Source organism: Sardina pilchardus, chromosome 1 (genome assembly GCF_963854185.1).
Source record: "Sardina pilchardus chromosome 1, fSarPil1.1, whole genome shotgun sequence".
Lineage (NCBI taxonomy): Eukaryota > Metazoa > Chordata > Actinopteri > Clupeiformes > Clupeidae > Sardina > Sardina pilchardus.
Window position 1 is genome coordinate 5,034,103 of NC_084994.1, and position 15,348 is coordinate 5,049,450.

Here is a 15,348-nt window from a genome sequence, read left to right on the forward strand (position 1 = left end):
TTATTGTTTATTCATCATTTGTGATCATTCACAATCGCTTTAGCATTTAACGTGCGTGCTTGGATGTTGTGTTGTGTGTGTGTGTGTGTGTGTGTGTGTGTGTGTGTTGTGGTGTAGTGTGTGGTTCTGTGTGTGTCCTGTGTGCGTTTGTTTTTTGTAGGGTGAGTAGGTGTGTTTGTGTGTGTCTGTCTGTCTGTGTTGGCATGGTGAGTAGTGTGTGTGTTTGTTTGTGTTAGCATGATGTGTGTGTGTGTGTTACGGCCTGGCCATAATAAAACAAAGGAGGACAAGCCAAAAGAGGACCGGCATTTAACTTATTTATTAAATAAATAAATAAATAGAAACATCCTTGTCAGTAATGAGTATCAGTATGTCGGCAAAGGTGCATGTAGCGAATGTGTGCTGAGATGTGAATCTATGGGTGCAAAAGCAAAAGACACGACGGCAGCTCTCCAAAAGTCCTAAAAGCAGCCCAGCCTCCTAACAGGGGTGCAGGGAGTATCCTTTATACAACTGTGTATTAGTAGCTTAACGAGAACGGCCACGCCAGCAATCACCTGCAAGGAGGGAAAGACACAGAGCATGCAAGCAGGAAGAACAGCTCAAGAATGTCTGTTCCTTAGTCTCCCCGGTTAGGTTGTAGGGTCGCCGAGGGTGGTTTTATCGTTTTTGTGCTTACTCCTGGGCTGAGGCACCGCCGCTGCTCGAGGTTAGGGAAATGGCTTGATCTTTAGCTATCGGTATCTGGGTCTATCAAAAAACTCAGTCCAATTGGGAGTGACATGAAGACGTTAGGGGATTAGTTAATTAAGTTTGGGTTTTTGAATAGTCTAGACGGGGAGTTATAAGTTATTGACCTGTGTCCTGCGTGGGGATGCTGCCTGCTGGTAGTTATCGTTGCGCAGCTTTGGTAATATCTTGTATTGGCCCGTGGTCAATTTGGATACGCTGTTAAACATTTGGATTCGTTGGTATTTGTAAAAATTTGGGATCGTTGGTATTTGGAATTATCTGGACCATATCATCGGTTGATGATATTGTTGCGACTATCAGTGGAGTTGTTAGGTGCGTGTAGGAGAAGGCAATCACTGGAGGTTACTGCAAGAGCATGATGTATATGTGGTGAAACAAGCACATTTTAGTTATCAGGTTATGCTGGAAAAGCTTATGGTATCGCAGTAAATGTGGGAAAAATGAATTGCAATGGAACAAAAATAAAATATGCACAATAGATGGAGGCAGAAAGTCTTTGGAAACTGTTTCAATTAAGTTGATTGAACGTATGAAATTGGAAGGGGGAGTGTCCTGTTCTCTATAAAGTCGTGGAAAACTGGGCCTGATGCTTCTCCTGTTACTGCAACTGCCTTGTTATTTATTCTCTTTTCCCACCATGTCTCTTCTCCTACTTACTTGCTTCCAACTCCTTAATGTTGCTTTCGTAGGATCCCGATTGCTGGAGTGTGGAGCTGGTGAATCTGGTGTGAGATGAATTCTGGTAAAATGGGGAATGGGTATTTAGAGAGGTACATTTAACGGGGTTGCTTATGAGAACATCGTTTTTTGGTCGAGAATATGTTGCATATTATAATTTGGTACTATTTTCATATTTATTGGGTTAAACTGGGGGCCAATTTTTTTAAGGTGGGGGGTGTGATGGCTGCAGACTGCAGGCCGTTCTTCCTGCTTGCATGCTCTGTGTCTTTTCCCTCCTTGCAGGTAATTGCTGGCGTGGGTGTGGCTGTTCTCGTTAAGCTACTAATACACAGGTGTTTAAAGGATACTCTGTGCACCCCTGTTAGGATGCTGGGCTGCTTTTAGGACTTTTGGGGACAGATGTGTTAACATTTTGCGCCCATTTCAGGCGTAGCGTGCGCGTAAAAACATGGGAAGGATATGTATTAACAGGCCGCACTGAGAGAAACACGCAGACTGCCTGCCGTGGGAGCTGAGAATGGCTATTTGCGCTTTTCCGTGTCATGCTTGTGAACTTGTGAACAAAAGCAGCCGAGCAGCGTCAGGTGCACCAGTGCGACCTAGACTTTTTTCAGGCGCACTCTTAAACATTTGCCGTTCGCACTAAAATAACAAGTGAAAGTGATCATAGCTTGCGTTGGATAGACCCAGCTCGGAGCCCAACTTTGAGAATAGATTAACGCCGATATTTTTTGTATCGCCCGATAAGAGTTGCGCGTTAACGCAGCACGTTTACGCCGATAACGGCCCACCACTAGTATGTATATATGTGTGTGTGTGTGTGGTGTGTATGATTGTGTGTTTATATATGTGTGTGTATGTGTCACTTCCCTTATTCTGATGAGGTTGCTGCTCTCTCTCCTCTTTTCTGCAGATGCCTGTGAGCTCACACTGGACCCAAACACAGCAGGCAGAAATCTCTCTCTCTCTGAGGATAACAGAAAGGTGGCAAGTGTGGATGAGGAACAGCCGTATCGTGACCACCCGGAGAGATTTGATGGACATCAGGTTTTGTGTAGAGAGGGTCTGACCGGACGCTGCTACTGGGAGGTTGACTGGACGGACGGTATATATTGGCATGTTACTGTTTATATAGCTGTGGCCTATAAAAGCATCAAGAGGAAAGGGAAGGATGCTGTAATGGGAGAAAATGCTAAGTCCTGGAGTGTGTGGAGAAATTGTGGCAGTCCAACACGAGTCCAAGAAGCCGGTTACCATGCTGCACACAATAATGAGCACACTTTCATACCTGAACCCTATGGCCCCAATACAGTAGGAGTGTATCTGGACTGGCCGGCCGGCACTTTGTCCTTCTACCGCATCTGCTCTGATACACTCATCCACCTGCACACGTTCCACTCCACATTTACTGAGCCCCTCTGTCCAGGGTTTTGGGTTAAGGATGATGTCTCAGCGTCCTTGCGCCAGATCACATGAGAGGGCTCAGGGTTTGTTCTTGCTCCTCAGTGTCCCTGCAGGTGCCACGGTCGAGTTAAGTCAACAAGATGTGGTATTGAATAAAACGGCCGATTTGATCAAATAGGGTGTCAAATTTCATTCATACTCCCTGCCACTAGTTGGCAGACATGTCATACTACATATCCAACTCAGAATTATGTCAGAATTATGTCATGCAAGGGTGCTTTAAATCAGTGAGAAATATCAGCTGAGCTAGTGTGTGTGTTAGCCATTGGAACAGAGCGGTATTGTGAACTTCAAGGAGTATTAGCATTCGATTTTCGTCTAATGGCATCAAAAAAGTTTACCAGGAATGAAGTGTCTTCTGTTCGCTGACCCTGATTCTGAAGGGGAATATCTGCCTTAAGAAGATGACAGTGATTTGTTTAGTGATGCATCCCTGCCTAGCAATGGTGCACCAAGCACAAACGTGGATCCTTTGCCCAATGTCAGTGTTAGGAACAGTGCTTCACAGGGTCGAGGTGTTCATGGAGAAGTTAGCAGATCCTCATCAGACGTGTTGGTTGTGTGGAAAACGAAAGTTGCGATAGTGCCTCTCCATAATCGCGAGGACGGTAACGTGGTGGAGCCTTTGTCTAATATCAATAGATGTGTTAGACGAGGTCGACGTGTGCATAGGAGAGCTTGGGGGAACGAAGAAGCAGTGTCGCTGAAGTATGAAAATTCAGTATCAAGCAGACAAAGGCAGTTTCAGAGATTATAAAGCATGGTAAGGCATTTATTAGCTAACAACAGTTCAAGACTACGGCCGGAGACCCAGCGTAACACACCGCTTAAGGCGATGGCACTACTGAGGTCTCCTGAGCTGTGTGGTCTCTCTGCATTTAAAGGCCTTGCCTCCTCTTGATTGAATCAAGAAGAAAGGCCTCATCAACAATGATCAGTCACATGATCACAAGGCAGTTGCATCATAAGACATATGTTCAAAAGGTCACAAGGGTAGTAGACAAGTTTTGGTTTGGTCAGAAGCTGATGACGTTCATGTCTAAAGTGAATTATAAAATATTTCTACTACATTTCCCCCATTTGAAAGTTTAACACTTTCACACAATACGTAAATCAAATGCAGGTTGCATGAAGCACAATAATGAAAATAATATTCTAAACATTTGAGAGTGGTATACAGACTTGCTGTTGTTTTCTGTGAGCACTGCTCCAGCGTGTAACACTAGCTGTTTGTTCCACAGATATCGACTAGGACAGATGATGCATTTGTACACTACAAAATCACTGGCAATTGTCAGAATTGTTGCTCAGTTATAGAAAATCAAAAATCTAAACCCTAAATTGTCTTCGGTAGTTCTTCTGTTAAGAATTTGTCCCAGGCCACAGCTAAAATAAACAAAAAGACAAACTCGTAGCGTTGTTCCAGCTAAACTTGAGCCATATGAGTGCACAATGTGAACGTGTAGCCTTGATGTTGAAATGTTTATGCAATGTTGCGATCCTTTATGAATCTGCAGTGTGACAGTTAATTCAAAAGTCTCTTTCTGTGATCCTCACGGTCGTTGGTGGTTCATGGTTTCATGGCCCGCGCCATCTTCCTTGATTCCAGTTTTCAACTCAAGTCTTTCACGAGCACTCAAGCACTTGGGTCAACTGGGTGTGTTGTCTCTGGGTGTGTTGTTGGGCAACGCCAACCGTAGCAAGTTGTCTCCTCCTTTTCGTGTGGTGCATACTGTAAATGTGGAGAACGTGTATAGGTGTATGTGGAAACATTGTGTTTGTCTCTTCCTCTTCGTGTGGTGCATACATGTGGAATGTGTATGTGTCAAATCAGTGTATTTGTCTGAAAACCAGGGTAGACCACCTGGCTATCCGGATCCTTGCTGTTTGGGGTTATTCTACCCACAGCAAGTCCACTACTGTAAAGTAATCCAATCTTTCTTGTGATGTTGTGTCCAAGATCCTTTGTGGAGAGGTAAACAGAACTTCCAAATGTGTTACAGCTCTCCCAAGGATACGGTGAAGTGTGATGGGGTCTTCAGGGTGTTGTTTGGGATCAAGGGTTTTGTGCTGTCCCCCTTTTGATAAGCTGTGTCTTTCACCATCGTACTTCTCTATCAACCTTGAGGGGACAGCGGAGGAGGTGGGATGTGCGTCATGAGGTTTGTCATGCCTCAGGACATAATAGTATTACTTAGTTCATTTAAATTAAATGGTAATAATGAAAACACTCCCTGTGATAGTGGTAACATTTCTAGTGATGGCAGTAATAGTGTAAGCATCTCATTAAGTTAAAACATCTCATCCATATTATCTTGTGAAGCAACACTCCTTGAGGAGCCCAAGTCCTCAAAACTAATTCAACAGGCAATCTAAACACGTCATTGTTATCAATTATCAACCATCCCCCTTCGGATCTGCGGCACACTCTTGTCCGCCAGATCTGCCTCTGAATTGATAACAAAACAAGCAAGTATATGACAATGTCATTGTGTGAAAGAAACATTGGGAGGTTCTGGTTGTAGACATTAAATATCCTACCATCAGCTTGTAAATGAAAAATAATCACAAAACAACAATCAAAGAAATGACATAACACTGAACTGTTCAATTGTTTTCCAATGAAAGTAAAATAAATCAGCAGTTAAAAGGGGCTTGCCCTGGTCAAGATGACAAGGACACATGAAAGGAAAGGCAAACGGGACAAGTGTGAAAAAAAACAAAAAACAATTGTCAGTCCTGATTGCATTAAGCATTAGTTCATCAATAAAGATACAAATCAACAACAAAACCTGCTTTGACATGGCAGAGATTTATAAAAAATAGTATTCAAACCCATTATAGAAAAACAAAACAAAAAACGTGATTGTAGATCACTAAAGAAATTAAATCTGTGTTACCCATATCAAACTGTACCCACGGTAGCCTAATTGAAAAATTCCCTTTAGTACAAAACTGTGTATTACTATTTTAAACCAAGTTTCCACATACACATGTTCTGCACAAACACTCACACATTCACACACCCTTGGCCCATATTGACAAGAAAAATGACAAGACAACAAGACAAGACAAACGTATCATGTTAAGGCTGGCTTACATTGCACGATTTTGGTCTGTTTTAACAGTCGCCGACTACTTTTCCAAAATCGGGCGGAAATCTTGCCAGTTGTACTAGAATCTCGGCGCGCTCCCGTCATCTAAATCGTTTAGTGTAAGGTGCCAATCTTAGCGGTTTTAAGTCCGTCGGAGTCAGTCTTTTTCTAGTTTTGCCGTTACGACAATATCAAACATGTTTGATATTATCGTAAGTCTTTTCAGTCGTGGCTCATGCAAATAGTGACGTGAACATTAAAAACCAATAGTGACCTCGGTCGACGAACACGAAAACGGAAGGGGCAAAATAGGCGACAGCTGTAGCCTGTATGATTATTTGTTATTTAATTTCTTATAATTTATTAGTGGGCTATTCTACGTGACAGAACAACTCTATATCTGTTAGTGATGTCACACTATCAAACAATGCTGCAGAAACGCGAAAAAAAATACTTTGATATGAGTAGCCTATCATGTGAGTTCCTGTTGATGATGACGTATAGCCTATTGCACGATGGAAATAATTTGAAGGAATCTAGCAGCAGTCTTGTAAATAGTGACCACAGTCTTTGCAAAATCCTAATCTGAGACTGGCCTGTGACTAGTCTGTGACTAAAAACTCAATGAATTGTCTTTAGATGTGAGAGGGTCTGAGACTGTAGTCTTTCAAAAATCTTTTCCAAATCTTTGCAAAGTCTGGCAATGTAAGGTAGGCTTTAGTTGCAACACATAACACTGAACATAGAAAATGTCAGGCAATACAATAGAAAAGATGGAATAGATGTCTATGGGAAATAGAAATCTTTAGTCAATGTGTTATGTGTTTGTTGAATAAAATGAATGTGTTGTGCATTGCTCTGGTGCTATTCACCTATTTTCTCTCTCTAAAAAAAAATATGTTCCATGTTAAAACTATTGTTATCATTCTCTAATTTAGGGTAAACATGACAGTCATAAAGCAATTGACATTAAATGGCTCTGAGTATGAGTATTTAAACTCTAAACTATAAAACAAAAGATGTAGTGTAGTTACAATTCTCAAAAAGCTTTTGAAGGGAAAAAGAAAAGATTAGTACTAAAAGTAAACTTGGACGCGATCAGGGTATACTCAATCAGTGGCTAGAAGACCGAAACAAAAACAATGCCACTCTATCATTATCTACGTGTGGTCCACAACAAAATAATCAGACAAGTTTTGGGCTATAGCCTACTGTAGCAGCATAGACATATGTTCAAAAGGTCACAAGGGTAGTTGACAAGTTTTGGTTTGGTCAGAAGCTGATGACGTTCATGTCTAAAGTGAATTCTAAAATATTTCTACTACATGTCGCAACGAGAATGAGAATAGATGGAGCCATGCGAATTCTCTCCACTCGGCAGGCATGCGTGACAGATCTAAAAGCTGCCGTCAGACAAAATAGGCTACAGGTGTAGGCAGTGTGGGGTGGGTTTTTATGTTATGCCCTGCAATAGACCTCTAAAGTTCGCCTACAAAAAAAAAACACCATCTTTGTCTAAATAAGGAGATCTTCAGATTTTTGTTTGGGAAAAAAACATGGGGATTTAGAATTTTTGCACCTGCTAAACTCTCACAGGGACAAAGAAACTGGAAATGCAGACGTTTTGCACTACAAGGTTTTGTCCTCTGCCTTCAAGTGGATACTGTGATCTTCGGTAGGTGAAGATGACACACTTTGATCTTTGCTACCCCAGAGCTAGCTTACAATGCAACTTGCCATAGGCAGTTAGCTTCAATTAACACCCGGAACTCCTTAAATGGGCAAAGATGGCAGCTTTGGATCCTATTTGTAGGCGAACTTCAGAGATCTATGAGAGGTACCATGAAACACTACAAGTGTCACCTGGATGAATAGGGAATCATTATATTTACAGCAAAAAGGCTTCTACAGAAATTTGCATTCACATCAACATTTCCATCACCTTGCCATCTACAGATGGTACGGGTTGAGAATGCTCCTTTCTTTGCCGCACATCGGGAATCCCGAAGGTTCAGCATTTGTAACTAGAAAACGTAATTTCGAGGAAATTACCAGTGCATGCAAAAGCAAGACATAAGATAAAATGTGAAACAAACTTAAATTTACAAACAGTTGTGGACAGAGGAAGGTGAGGGAAGGGGGGGGGGGCAGTGTGTTGTATGTATGTGGCTTAGGGGCAGAGGTGGAAAAGTCCAACCAACCAGCTGATTCTCAGTAGTAACTCTTCAGCCAGGCAGAGCAGCTAATTGGTGAGATCACCTGTGTTTAAGTGCACAGATAGAACCAATACGTGATTGGACTTTTACTCTCTGAAGCTTGACTTTTCCACCTCTGAGTGTGAGTGCGTGTGAGTGTGCGTGCGTGCGTGTGTGAGTGGATGTAAGTGGATGTAAGGAGCATGGCTTTCTATGATGCAGTGAAATGGGAGAGTTGGGTTAAGGTGAGAATGTTGTGGAGTGCATGGAGAAGTGTGGTATATGAAGTGCTGCAGTCAGGTGTGTGTGTGTGTGTGTGTGTGTGTGTGTGTGTGTGTGTGTGTGTGTGTGTGTGTGTGTGTGTGTATGAGTGAATGGGTAGACAGAGAGAGCTGATAATGCAGGTTCAATTTAACTGGCTGTCAATTAAACTTGATAGGGCCTTGAGCAGCTGCCTCTTGACACAGGTGCAAATCAGCTTAATCAGCAGTGCAGTGCGATAGACCTCTGAAGTTCGCCTACAAAAAAGCTTGCCATATATGGGCAGTTGGCTTCAATTAACTCCCGGATCTCCTTATATGGCCAACAGGGCAGCTTCAGAGGTCTATGAAAAGTCAATGGGGAAACAAAGTTTGAACCAAGTTTCTACGTTAAACGGTTGAAGCTGATTAGGACCTGGTTAGGAGAATAATAATAATAAGAAGAAGATGCCTAGGAAGAACAGAACAGTGCATTTGCATGCACTGTAATTAAAACTGCAACGGCAAGGGGGCAACATAAGACCGCCCTAATAACATGCAGGTTCGGCTCATGCCAGAAAAACACAATAAAACCCGAAGACACCGCGCTGGTGACAAGCGGAGAAAAGAGACATGACGCTCGGCATCTCAGATCGCAGTTGCAGAGTTTTCGAAATGTTTTACAACCCAGCTGGTATCCGCCGTTCATTCCGACATATCCCCACTCGGCGGTATTTCACTCTTTTTTTTCAAACAACGTGCCATTCCGACATAAGGTCATTAATAGGCTATTAATGTCATAACTATTAGGCTATCATTAGGCTTACGCGGCTAGGGGAAGTGAAAGCAGTTCTGTGTAGACATTGCAAGTTTTCATGGTGATCATCGGCGCAGCTGTAGTGCATAATGGACACAGCTTTATATCCTAAATAATTTTTGAGGTTCGCCATTTGGTAATATGACCTATCCTTACTGACAATAATTTAGATTGAACACAACTAAAGTTGCACGAAGGCAAAATACAGTCCTAAGCCTATTATATACAGTATAGCCTGGCCAATTAGCCTATTGTAGATGCAAAACCAGCATTTGCGTGCATGCTTGCCGGTGAGGTATAGCCTACAAAAATGAGCATAACATCTGATTATTAAAGTATGGAAATAGGATAGGCTACTGGTAAGAGAAGAGCTGGTTTAAAATTCAAGTAATGTGCGCTATTTAACCCCTTGAGACCGACTGTATTGCAGTCTGCTGACACAGCCAGGCGACGCTCCCAACCCATTCATTCGTTTTGGGCACGAATTAATGGATTTGCCCTTAGTTTAAATGGAGGACGGGGAGAGCACGTGGCAGCTATTGTTATGTATGGAGCTGGCTTAACAAAGTTTTGTGCGTTATATATACAGTGAGGAGCATATGTATTTGATACCATGCTAAAACAGGAATATAAAATCGTTTTCTTTGTGATTGAAGAATGTATCGTAAATAAATACATGTTTTCCTTAAATGCTAAGGGAAGGAAGTATTTGACCCCCTATGTAACCCTATGGACATTTAACACATAGGGTTAACATAGGGGCAGGCAGATTTATATTTTTAAAGGCCAGCTATTTCATGGATCCAGGATATTATGCATCCTGATAAAGTTCCCTTGGCCTTTGGAATTAAAATAGCCCCACATCACCACATACCCTTCACCATAGGTAGAGAATGGCATGGTGCTTTTTCCAGTAGGCCTATTAGCCTGTTTGATGTGCATTGAGCTCAATGAGCATCAAACAGACTAATAATAATTGACAATATGATACCCTTTGCACCCATTTTTTTGTTGCCCCCAAAGATGACAACCAGTGGGGTGTCCTACGAAGCTCGATTAGTGGCTTAGCGAGGTATGTTGCGCTCAAAACCAGGGTATGCTGTCATACGAAAGTGGATTTGTTTTAGCGTCGCTGTATCACCATGGTATCTTATACTCGCAACCAAACCTGGTCGGGAGCGGGGTATGTGCTTAGTTATAGCTCAAATCGTGAAATATCACCGCCCTCTGACCAATTCTAACCAATCCATTATCTTGAAAAACGAAGTTATCTCACGTGTGCTAATCTGTCATGCTTTGAACAGGTCCAGCGCCGCCTCTGCAAACATTTTGAATCTCGAAGGCGCTTTTAACTATGTTGTGCGTGCAAATATGTCACTACTATGGACATGCATGCCATACAATATCTGATGACCATCGACTTTTTGATGTTATAGGTTAGACACTAAAAAAGACCACCCTAGATTTCGCTACCGCTCATAAATGCGGAAGTAATCGTTTTTAAACCTAGGCTGTCTTGTGCGTCTCCACGTTTCCCGATTGGTCAAAATCACCCCAACCACGAGAACGCGCACAGATCTGAGCTGAAAGCCTAGTTTGACAAATTTATCACATACCTGCTGTCGTAGGATCACTTAACTTAATACCCGAGTTGAGGCTTTGTGCAGCCTCGATATGTCTAGATAACCTAGATTTGTCTAACTTGCTTCGTAGGACACCCCACTGGTAACCCCTCTAAGCTATGTATATTGTTTTTCATATGTTCAGTTCACTATTTGTTGTATTTGTTTCTTTAAGGCTTTCTAAGTAGTTTGAATGTGCTTTTGCTTTATTTTCATACGAGAATGTTCAAGACAAAGCTCAGTGTCTTGTGAGTGTATGTACACTAGCAGTGTAATTTACTGTGATGCAAGGGGGCGCTACCTAATATCTTGCCTAGGGCGGCAAATTGGCTAGGGCCGGCCCTGGCAAACTGCATGCGTGTGAGGGACAGGGGCCGGATCCAACGGAATACAGCGGCCATCAGAGAGAGTGTTTGGAGGAGTATCAGTCTGACATTGAGTGCTGGGCGAGTGGACTGGGTGCCTGTCTTCTCCCGGCCGGGGATGGGTGTGCAGCGGAACGGTCATAAGGACTACAGAAGCGTGCCGGTGGCTACGGAAACTACACTGCTCTGCCACGCCCCCCCGAATGGACTGTTCACGCTACGGACGTTGGTTGGTGTATGACTGAATATTATTATTGTGTGGCTAGCGTAATATTTGTTTGGTCGGCGAGGGGGTGCGGCCGCCGACCAAATAGGACTCGGGCACACGCCTTGCATTCTAGGAATATTGCCGCCATGTTGGTAGCGCACCGAACGCAATATCCATTCATTCAGATGCAGAAGACAAGAAGCAGAAATATAGTATTAGCGATTCTTTTCCTCTTGCGATCGTGGGTTGCGCTGTTACACCCCACTACACAGCAACATACTACCAAGAAGGCAAAAACTAAGTAACAGGTGTGTGTGTGTGTGTGTGTGTGTGTGTGTGTGAGAAAGAGGCCCTGAACGGCCCTGAACTGGATGGGTCCAGAAGGTCATGACATGAACATGGCATACACACGCACACACGCACCAAACACCTTACACTCACACAGAAGAGGATCAGTCCACACACACACACACACCAAACATGCACACGCACACGCACACACACACACACACACACACACACACACAAAGAGAGAAGAGGTTCAGTCACTCTCAAACATGTGCAAATATACCAGTTCTATAAATATCTGAAATCTGTTGTATCTATTTGTTATTGTTTTGTATGTATGAAACCATATATGGACTGGAAAATACATTGTATAACACTTATCACTATCTGTTGTAAAGATATTTGTTCATACTGTATACTGTATATATTATTGTATAATATTTTTTTATCTTTGGATATTTGGACACTGTTGTTGAAATTGTATACAAATCTATCAAATATATGTGTGAGTGAGTGTGCTTGTATTTATGTGTGCGAGTGCGCGTGTGTGAGCATGACCACAGCGTGGCGCTGGTCTGTCCACTCATGCTTTGATGTGCTGCTGTTCATCTGACAGCATCAGCTGAAGCAGATCTAGTTGTTCAAGACAAAAAGCACACTAACACGATCAATGGCAGCCAGAACAGCAGCTTTGTACAGCATCAGCTGAAGCAGATCTAGTTGTTCAAGACAAAAAGCACACTAACACAATCAATAGCAGCCAGAACAGCAGCTTTGTACAGCATCAGCTGAAGCAGATCTAGTTGTTCAAGACAAAAAGCACACTAACACAATCAATAGCAGCCAGAACAGCAGCTTTGTACAGCATCAGCTGAAGCAGATCTAGTTGTTCAAGACAAAAAGCACACTAACACAATCAATGGCAGCCACAGCCACAGCAGCTTTGTACAGCATCAGCTGAAGCAGATCTAGTTGTTCAAGACAAAAAGCACACTAACACAATCAATGGCAGCCACAGCCACAGCAGCTTTGTACAGCATCAGCTGAAGCAGATCTAGTTGTTCAAGACAAAAAGCACACTAACACCATCAATGGCAGCCAGAACAGCAGCTTTGTACAGCATCAGCTGAAGCAGATCTAGTTGTTCAAGACAAAAAGCACACTAACAAGATCAATGGCAGCCACAGCCACAGCAGCAGCTTTGTACAGCATCAGCTGAAGCAGATCTAGTTGGCCAAGACCAAACACACTAGCAGAGAGAGAGAGAGAGATTCCAGCCCCTTTCGGTGTTTTGCTGGTTGACTGCAAACTCAGAAATTGTGACGGTTGACTTCCAACTCATATCAGACACTGACATTTCCCTGTGCACTATGCACAACTTTCGCAACTTCAGCTCCATTCATTGTGTATTGAGGGCAAAAGTCTTGAGGGCATGAGGCCAGGAAGGTGTGATGCACAGGATAGCATTTGTGTACCTGTAATACGGATTTGTGAACCCGTAGCCCCTGTTTTGTGTTATATATATATATATATATATATATAGGTATAAAAAAGCATGTACAACTTCAAATTTACGGTTACACATTTGTGACTTTAGTGTGGGCATGGGAAATCTGCAGTTAAATGTGCTCGTGACTTTTGCACCAAATATACATGTACCTTCATAGGTTTCTGCATTCAAATTAGATCTGAGCCACAACCCAGAGCCGTGGGTGCAGCTAAGACCTAGAGCAGGGGTCGGCAATTAAGTTTGGCCTCGGGACAGATATTTGCCAAGCCATTACATAGCGGGCCACAAGTTCACAACCAAAACAATTGCTAATTTAATTAATTAATATCGGAGGAGGTAAAAATGATAGGCGCTCTTGAAATGTCAGAGCAGAGACATTCAAGCAGGCTGATGTAGGTTAAATTTGTCGACTGGTCATTGGGGGCGCTATAGCCTGAAAACACCAGAAAAACATTTCCACGCGTTGCTGTTAGCTGTAAAAAAATGGCACTATCAAAAAATCTGAAGAGACAAGTTAACAGCGAAAACAGGATCTTTAATGATGAATGGACAGAGAACTATGCCTTCATCTTCCCTAATTTTATTAATGCAAAGCCCACATGCCTGATTTGTAACAACTAGGTGTCTCTGCATGCAAAGAGTACAAGACGGCACCACGAAACTAAGCATGCTCCGCTTTAACCCTCTCTGATTTAAAGGTTGCGTTCCTAACACGCACGCGTTTGAAACTCGTGTTTTACTTTTCACAGTTCTATGTGCGTAAATTGCCTGTTTGATGTCAGGCCTGTTTAAAAGAAGTCGTGTTTTAATTATCACCATAAGCTTATGTCCGTTGTTTGAATGACAACAAGCGTTTTAGGGACTAGCTTGGAATTTGAGAACCAGCGCTGTCGCCTTCATTTGTTTTTGCATGTTGTGCGGTCACGCTGCACCTCGCTGCGTGCTTCTTCACTCGTATTCAGATGAAACAAATAGCTAAGCATTTAGATTGATTGAAATTCTTCTGTTCTGGAAAGTTACGTTTCAAAATAAAGAGCATGTTTGAGACTGGCAGTCCGATTTTTAAAAAGTGTTTTTTTTTTCATTCTCTGGTTCAAAAGATCTCGCGGGCCAGATGTTCTTTGCTTGCGGGCCGCATCTGGCCCGCGGGCCGCCTATTGCCGACCCCTGACCTAGAGAATCACAGATAAACAGGAAATGCCTTTTGTGCCTTTTGTCACAAGAAAAGCCAAGCTGGGGGAACAGACAGTCAGCAGACACACCGAACTCACACGTGCACTGAAATCAGAAACAGAACATCTCCAATTCATTGCATCTTTATATTTCATCTGAGTTTCAGCATTGCATCTCACCTCTAATCGTACTGAATTTCACAAAACCTAGATAAGGGATTAAACCGGGATTTTTTGGTTATCCTGGATGAACTTACCCTTGACTCGGTTTCACAAAAGAGATGCTACATAAGTTGCCATGGGAATTTATTCTCTGAAGCTAGCCTGCTCCCGACCAGGCTAACAGCCAAGATAAGTTAATTCTAATGGTAATTACATTATCTGATTGGTTCAGCTAGCTGTCATTCAAATCAGACCTGCATGCGATTTTTGAAAGAGCTGTATTCCATTTATATACTATTTGCTACTTGCATTTACTCGCAAAACACAACAGAATGTCTGCCCAATACCATTTAGATATCATTTAAATTATGGTGGCCTTATAATTAATTACAAAATCGTTGTTTGCATCTTTTTTTGACTGACGTTTGATGAATAGCCTACTGTAGTAGTTGATTGGAAGTGAAGGGGACATATTTCGAAGGTGTTTTCAACTAATTTGGTTTAAAGACAGAATGAAGATATATATAGTCATACTTCGTGCATCTTTGCGGAGGCAAGCGCTTTCTTAATGACGTTGCGTGCCGAGACAAGGAAGCTCTCACACGTGGGTGCATACGTAAATTTGCATTCAGTTGGTCTGACACACCTACTCCCGCTATGTAACAGAAATAATCATGATTCCCCATCCAAAAAAGTAAAACTTTACCTCGTTGTTGTCTATATCAAAAGCGGTTGTTAACTTTGTGTGCAAGACGCTATTTTTGGCGTCTTTTTTAT

At 42.5% G+C, this 15,348-nt stretch overlaps 1 protein-coding gene across 1 annotated transcript in view; it reads left to right on the forward strand.

Annotated features, from left to right (window-relative positions):
• The window catches only part of LOC134081944 (NACHT, LRR and PYD domains-containing protein 3-like), a 56,558-nt gene extending 53,615 nt beyond the window's left edge, over positions 1 to 2,943 (forward strand). Inside the window, exon 11 of the mRNA XM_062537596.1 lies at positions 2,348 to 2,943. Within this exon, the coding sequence (XP_062393580.1) occupies positions 2,348 to 2,910 (563 nt within the window). The 3' untranslated portion in view covers positions 2,911 to 2,943. The remainder of the gene's footprint in view (positions 1 to 2,347) is intronic.
• Positions 2,944 to 15,348: the final 12,405 nt, after the last annotated feature.